The sequence below is a fragment of the Lampetra planeri genome, chromosome 45, assembly GCF_965212315.1.
Source record: "Lampetra planeri chromosome 45, kcLamPlan1.2.h2, whole genome shotgun sequence".
NCBI lineage: Eukaryota > Metazoa > Chordata > Hyperoartia > Petromyzontiformes > Petromyzontidae > Lampetra > Lampetra planeri.
In genome coordinates, this window is record NC_136151.1 from 8992737 (window position 1) to 9000989 (window position 8253).

General features: G+C 47.3%; 1 protein-coding gene across 2 annotated transcripts in view; it reads right to left on the reverse strand.

The window, feature by feature from the left end:
• The window catches only part of LOC144733113 (E3 ubiquitin/ISG15 ligase TRIM25-like), a 128060-nt gene extending 122509 nt beyond the window's left edge, over positions 1–5551 (reverse strand). Inside the window, exons 1-2 of one of the 2 annotated variants that reach the window (XM_078614875.1) lie at positions 3069–5548; positions 1019–1114 (exon numbers count right to left, since the gene is read on the reverse strand). In XM_078614875.1, coding sequence (XP_078471001.1) covers positions 1019–1114; positions 3069–3626 — 654 coding nt within the window. In that variant the 5' untranslated portion in view covers positions 3627–5548. Of the gene's footprint in view, positions 1–1018; positions 1115–3068 lie in introns of both variants that reach the window. The other variant, XM_078614876.1, reaches the window with a different exon arrangement.
• Between the last annotated feature and the right edge of the window lie 2702 nt (positions 5552–8253).

The window sequence follows — 8253 nt, forward strand, 5'->3', positions numbered from 1 at the left end:
GCACGTGTCTGTGTGTCTCTCTGTACCTGCACGTGTCTGTGTGTCTCTCTGTATCTGCACGTGTCTGTGTGTCTCTCTGTATCTGCACGTGTCTGTGTGTCTCTCTGTACCTGCACGCGTCTGTGTGTCTCTCTGTATCTGCACGTGTCTGTGTGTCTCTCTGTATCTGCACGTGTCTGTGTGTCTCTCTGTACCTGCACGTGTCTGTGTGTCTCTCTGTACCTGCACGTGTCTGTGTGTCTCTCTGTATCTGCACGTGTCTGTGTGTCTCTCTGTACCTGCACGTGTCTGTGTGTCTCTCTGTACCTGCACGTGTCTGTGTGTCTCTCTGTATCTGCACGTGTCTGTGTGTCTCTCTGTATCTGTACGTGTCTGTGTGTCTCTCTGTACCTGCACGTGTCTGTGTGTCTCTCTCTCCCTGCACGTGTCTGTGTGTCTCTCTGTATCTGCACGTGTCTGTGTCTCTCTGTATCTGCACGTGTCTGTGTCTCTCTGTACTTGCACGTGTCTGTACCTGCACGTGTCTGTGTGTCTCTCTGTACCTGCACGTGTCTGTACCTGCACGTGTCTGTGTGTCTCTCTGTAACTGCACGTGTCTGTGTCTCTCTGTACCTGCACGTGTCTGTGTGTCTCTGTACCTGCACGTGTCTGTGTGTCTCTCTGTACCTGCACGTGTCTGTGTCTCTCTGTACCTGCACGTGTCTGTGTGTCTCTGTACCTGCACGTGTCTGTGTGTCTCTCTGTACCTGCACGTGTCTGTGTGTCTCTCTGTACCTGCACGTGTCTGTGTGTCTCTCTGTACCTGCACGTGTCTGTGTCTCTCTGTACCTGCACGTGTCTGTGTGTCTCTGTACCTGCACGTGTCTGTGTGTCTCTCTGTACCTGCACGTGTCTGTGTCTCTCTGTACCTGCACGTGTCTGTGTGTCTCTGTACCTGCACGTGTCTGTGTGTCTCTCTGTACCTGCACGTGTCTGTGTGTCTCTCTGTACCTGCACGTGTCTGTGTGTCTCTGTGTACCTGCACGCGCTTGTATTCACCCTTGAGCTGCTGTGTCCGTGATTCTGCGGTAGTCTTCTTCTTCTCTCTCCCCGTCTTCTCGAGTCTGAGCGCCTCCTATACACGCGGTAGACAAATATGCGATGTTTGGTACTCCCATCATTATCATCATCAACTGGCCCATGTCTTTAACCCGGAGCCTTGCAGGCCAGTTTTCTGGATCGCCCAGCGATAATCATCGCCCTTTGAATCTTCCAACCTCCCACATTGTGCTGTGGTCTTCAGGAGGCAGCACAACATCCGTGTCAGAGGTAGGTGGCTGGATCACAGCGTGGTGTATTGAGGAGTCCCCACTTATACGCTCGTGTTTTCTCCAGTTTTTTCTAACAATGGAATCTCGCGGAACCGACAACCATAACCCCCCGAGATGTCTACAGCACATACTTTGCGTGACGGTGCGGTAAACACCCAAACTTAAATCCGAAACATTACAGGGAACCAAGCTGAGTGCCAGAGCGGTGTTAGGGTACAGACAGCGCTAGTGCTGATGTGGCTGCTGCTCGCGTGTGTTGGGACAAGTTGGACAGGACTCAGGGGATGGGAGAGCCATGTGACCAGGTTCGCAGCATGCTAACCACTACACCACCACTCCCCAAAGCAGGAAGAACCGCACACTCATGTCACAGTTTAAACATTTTTAGAAATACGGTGTATGTGGTAATAGTAATTTAAGGAATATTGCTACAAGTAAATATATGCAGATTCAGTTTAATAAGTCGGCTTTGGCGACCGATGCTATTCATGAAAGATATTTTTTTGGGTTAGGTCGTGTAAATATAAATGTGTCGTTAAACCCGCCACCACCCGACACAGTCAATTAGTAAGGTTCGTCATGTAAACAAAACGTGCCAATTAGTTACTAGTTCAGCACCACGGTGTGTTGGAAAGTAAACCCACAACATTTACAATAAGTTACTAGTTCAGCACACTGGCGTGTTGGAAAGTACACCCACAACATTTACAACTCGAGTACCGTGACGTTTTTGATTCACTACTAATTACAACCAGCATCATCAGGCGACAGACAAAATTGAATATGCAGAATAACATTGTCAGTAGCAGGAAACACAATAATGTCAATATTATCACTATCATATTACAAAATAACGATAAGAGGAATATTACCAGCAGCAACAACGACAACAGAAATAACAAACACATCCATAGTCATGATGATGATGATTGACTTGAATATCCTTTATTGTGATTTTTGACTTAAGCTGTCTCCATTTGATTGCCCCTTGCAGGGCTTGACACTGGTAGGATGCTGCGCTGTGAACGTGAAACGGTCTGCTGCCTGTGTGGCCTGAGTCCCGCACCCTGTTGCCCCTTTTCATCTGCCAATAAAAGCGTGGCAGGCTAAACGCTCTGGTATTTGCCCAAGCTTCGTCGTGACAGCGCTCAACCACAATCCACTATTCTGTCACGGAATGCAAACACACGGCGTCTATCTTAGAGGCACGGTGATATTTTAGACATAAAACATGGCAACATAATCAAATCTAAATCTGCCCTATGGACAATCAAACCGTGGCTGGCGGCCTGTCTCTCCCACTGGGATGGCTTCTGATTTGCCTCATTTAAATTCACGGTCAGTACACTTTTAAGCTGTCTCACGTTTGAAGTATCTCGTGTTAGTCCACATTTGTCTCCACCCATCATTGCTACTCACAAGTACCAATCTTATCACGTGAATTTTATTTTACAATTTTGCCAGCCATTTTACAAAGTGCTTTGTCTTGTCACTAAACCATGGAACACCCGCTTTGCTATACATTCAAATCAACATTGCCATATGTCGTGTCTGTGATGTCGACTGTGTGCCAGTTTTTCAATCCGTGTTTTACAAAGTGATTTGATTGACCGTCACAATGCTGACACAATAGGAGTTACCTAATTACATGCAAATGAAAATGATAAAATACAGACTCTCTATCTGAACAACACACGTACACATAATGCTGTAATCACACTGGGGGATATTGGATTACAGCAGCAATTTATGTCTCACCTGTTTTGTCCGTTGTGCATTTTCCACTGCAATGACCTCATGCCCTCTATGTTCCCCAGCGATGGTGCAGATTGTGCAGACCGGGCTCTTATCCTGTTCACAGTAAAGAACGAGCTCCTGTCTGTGCTGCCGGCACCGTCGCACTTCCAGGTTCGTGATGGGAGCCACCAGGAGGTGTTCTCTCAACCTGGGGGACTCCAAGTGAGGCTTCAAGTGCGTCGAACAGTACGATGTCTCGCATCTCACGCAGGTCTTCACTGCAGGAGTTTGACCATCACTGCAGTGGTCACACATGACGGCCGTGGCTATCCATTCTCCAACTCTGAGCTGCTCCGCCAGGTTGCCGAGGGCCACGTTCCTCCTCAGCTGGGGTCGCACAGGGAAGGTCGCTCGGCACTGCGGGCAGCTGAAGCTGCTCGCCGTCTCCCAGGCGGCCTCCAGGCACCGCCGGCAGAACGAGTGTCCGCAGCTCAGCGTGGAGGGGCAGACGAACGTGTCCAGGCAGATAGAGCAGAGCAGCTCACTATCCACACTCTCACTGGGAGTCGCGCTCGCCATGACTCATGGGCTTCGCTGGGATCGCTCGCTGTGTGGCTCAGAGAGACGCTGGACCAGGACCTCTCTCTTATAGCGACGGTGAAGAAGGAAGTAAAATACTTGAAATGCTTTCATTGTCGTCACTGACATCACGAGACACCGCCTGGAATGTGAACCCGCGCCCCGAGGTGTGCAAACAGCAGCCTCAAGGTGAACACGGCTACTGTACACACCTTGACATTTAAACAAATGAGTGCTGTTGTTAAGATAAATCGGTGAGGCTCAGCTGCGGTGGCTCATTCGTGAGATGAGTGTCGAGAGATGAACTCATCCTTCTACAGCAAGTTGGTGGCAAGATGTTATCTCCCTCTCCCGGTATACAGGAGGTGGTGGGATTTGATCCCGATCCTGACGCCTGCTTTATATTTAAAGTTTGCGTCTCTCTCTCTCTCTCTTCGTGGTCGCGTGAATTTTTCTCCGGGCCCTCCGGTTTTCCCTCCGCATTTACAATCAACATCACGCGTTTGGAGTAGTTGGCTGCAATACATTTCCACGTGATAAGCCATAGTTTGTGGCCAGGTCGTTTCTGAAAAATAGCTACACAGCTCAGTGAGCCTTACCTGCAAATTTTTTTAAATAAATAGTTGGCATAGTTGTAGATATCTCATAATGTCCTGTAACTCCATCTCCGTGTAATTACCCCAACGTGACAAGTTGCTTGAATGTCATCGTGGCATCAGAAAAATAAGTAATATTAAAAAAAACTTTTTTAAAACACGCTTTTATGAAATGTACTAGTAATGGCAGAACTCCACGACTCCAGGAAGTGGCCCCGAAGCTTGCCATGACGTAAGGACCGTGGGCAATTACAGCCAATGTCAGTTGACCGTGGACAATTTGACCCAAACCGAAACATAACATATAAAAAAGAATGTTTCAAAATATATATTTTAAATTTTTATGATAGAATATAGCATTTTCATCAGTGTGACATAAGTATGCCAAGTTTGCAGTCGATACCACATTGGTAAGTGGGTTAAAATTGAGTTACAAGATTTGAGGATACAACAACGACAACAGACAGAGTGAGTTAAAAGAAAGCGCGTATTAATAAAACAAAATACGTGTAGCCTCCCGTGACAGATCCTGGAATCTTGAGCCTTTTGCTAGCAGTGTGAATCTATCACCAACTCTACCTGCCTCCATCACACACTGCTGGCGATGTCACCGTCTCTCACTCTCACCTTGTCCGAGACTGCAGATCCCCGTGCCGGCCATTCACAGCCGCACCCACCGCTTGCTTCACCTGCGTTGTTGTTTCACATTCACACGCACGGCTACTCAGCACGCATGCACACGCAGCAACACAGATGCCCATCGGCGTTCACTATGATTGCAATATTATTTTACCAATAAAACTAAACTATGTTTTATTTAACCAGGTGTAATGCCCCACTGAGCTATGAGCTTATTTTTCAGAAGCAACCTGGCCATCACAAATGACAGCTCAACAAAGTGGCTCATCATGTTGTAAATACATAGCAGCCAAATAATCTAAATACTGAACTCTAAACGCTGCTTGAACCCGGAGACGCTCTCTTGGGCTCTGCGGGTTGTTCACAGCAGATAACGAATGCCTTGGACTCGACACCCCAGTCGGACTCGTGGGAAAACCCGACCTGGATTCCACTGAACACGGCCTGGACTCATCTGCTTAGCTTACTAACGGATAAAAACGCGGCACTGCATTTGAAAGCTTCCTTCTACAAGGTCACCAATGCGAGTGAAGGGGGTTCCCACGATGTCCACGGCTCATTCCTCGGTGCAGCAGCAGCAGCGACGGCTCAGTGCTGAGTGAGGTGCAGTGGCTCCAGGCCAGGCAGGCAACGTGATCCGTCTCGGGTTTTGCAGCCAAAAAAATCCTCGCAGCGTCCCGGGAGAGCCGGTTAGGTGACAGCTCAGCACCCCTTGGGTGCCAGGCAGCCCACACCCGGCTACGCATTCGGGTACACTCACTTACTCACTCACACACTCACTCACTCACACACTCACTCACTCACTCACACACTCACTCACTCACACATTCACACACTCACACACTCACTCACTCACACACTCACTTACTCACTCACTCACACATTCACACACTCACTCACTCACACACTCACTCACTTACTTACACACTCACACACGTACTCACTCACACACTCACTCACTTACACACTCACTCACTCACACATTGACACACTCACTTACACACTCACTCACTCACACACTCACTTACTTACACACTCACACACGTACTCACTCACACACTCACTCACTTACACACTCACACACTCACTCACACACTCACTCACTCACACTCTCACACACACACACTTAGACACTCACTCACACTCACTCACTCGCTCACACACTCACTTGTACACTCACACACACTCACACACACACACACTCGCACACTCACTCGCACACTCACTCGTACACTCACTCACTCACACTCACCCACTCACACCAGAGGTCGCAAACGGGTTTTGATTCCTTACCCGTACCCGTACCCGGCCGCACCAGGGTCGCAAATGGGTACCCGTTCCCTACCCGAAATGAGTGACAAACGGTTACTGACCAATGACTCACGGCCTACCCGTACCCGGCCGCACCAGCGTCGCAAACGGCTACCCGTACCCGGCCGGGTACGGGTAGCCGGGTATCGGGTAGGGTACGGGTATCGGGTACCCGATTGCGACCTCTGACTCACACTCATATAATACTGTGATCAGCTAAGACGTGTGAGAAGTTAAGTGGAGATTTGAGTTATACACCAATATTGAGTGTGCATGAAATGTTGTCCAAGCCATCGGCTGGACAAGTTCTGTTGACCAAGTGACTGATACTCTGACGGTGAGAGTCTTGATGAGTTCTGGAGAGAGCAGTGAGACAACGACGCACAGCAGGGGACCTCCCGAGGGAGGGGGAGGGGAGGGGGGGCACCAAGGGTTCTCACGCGAAGCAGGTAGCTGCTGACAAGGAACGAGGAGCAGCGTGGCTACTGAGCACTGCAACTGCCGACGGAGCCTGGCGTGCAGATCACCTGCAAGCCGCGCAGCGCAGCAGCTAGCGGCTGACCACGAGCGCGCCGACTCGGGAGCCCCGAGCGCCCTGCAGCGTGGAGCGAGCACGATGCACAGACAACGGTGCGAAGGGGCGGCGAGCAGCAGGGCCGCGAGCGAGCGACAACTGTGGACCAAGCCTGCCGTGCTGCAACTTCGTTGTGGGACTTGAGGTGTTGTTCAGAAAGAAGAAAGGAGGAGAAACATGAACTTTGCTCTCTATTCCTTTGGTTTTTTCGGAAAAGTCACGTAGGTGAAAAATAATAATAAAATAAAAAAATAAAAATAAAATAAAACTTACAAAATTTAAAACAAATTAAATCGTGATGATGATTGCTTGTGTTGCAATCGAAACGTCGTGATTTAATTTATTTTTAATTTATTTTTATAGATTTGTTTCACCTACGTGACTTTACCGAAAGAACCAAAGAATATGGATCCTTGCAGTCACGAAAACTTCAAATCTAGAATGAACTTTACACTCACTCACTGTTTGTAGCTGTACCTTGTGCAGGTTGTGGGCCAAGAAGAATCTCAGCTTGCACGCCTCACACACCACAACAAGGGAATTGTGCATGGTCGCGTTACCATGTAACAGCCTATTGTTTTATTTTAATCACGTGATTGTGAGATTCGATCGTTGATGTTATTCTAACCATTTGAAACGCATTTATGTTATGAACCCATATGCCTGCATGAATACGATGATTTTGATATCAGCGGTTTGTTTTCTTTCAATCGTAAAATATTGCAAATCTGATCATTGATGCCTTTTAAACATTTGATAAGAATATTTTTTTTGAACACGTATGCTGACATTGATACCGTTGTTGTGGGTTAGCCTGTAGGTTTTCTTTGGTCATGTGATCGTGAGATCCGATTGTTGATGCTTCTTACCATTTGATACGCATATTTTCGGACACGCATTCCATACGAATATTTCTATTTTAGGATCTGCCTATTGTTTTTATCACGTGATCGTGAATGTCACCCAATATTTGTTATTTTTTTGCCATTCAATACGGATTGATGAGTAGGTATATTTGCATGTGTAATGTCGTTGCTATTAATTCCTGCTGATTAGAGTTCTGGATAATCGAGTACGTTGATATTAAATTTGCTGAGATTAAAAACAGGTTTCCGAGTGCTTATTTCCTGTCTCATGCATCATTGTCGTGATGACAAACTGTCTCCAGTGGTGAGATCTGAATCCCGAGACCTGACGTAATTACACAAGTAATTGTTAAAGAGAGAATCATAAATGTCAAAGCGATCATAAAATCAGAGAGAGAATCATTGATAATATCACGATCCGTGAAACATACCCCTAGACAGCGATAGAGCCAATGCTAAAAATGTAATCGCACCACATCACAACTGCACACACAAACACATAATCACTAACACACAATCACACACAAACACATACTCACTAACACATAATCACACTAACATACCCCTCAACAACGAGAGACAATAATTAATGCACTACATAATAATAATGATGACACACACACAATGATACGTGAATACCC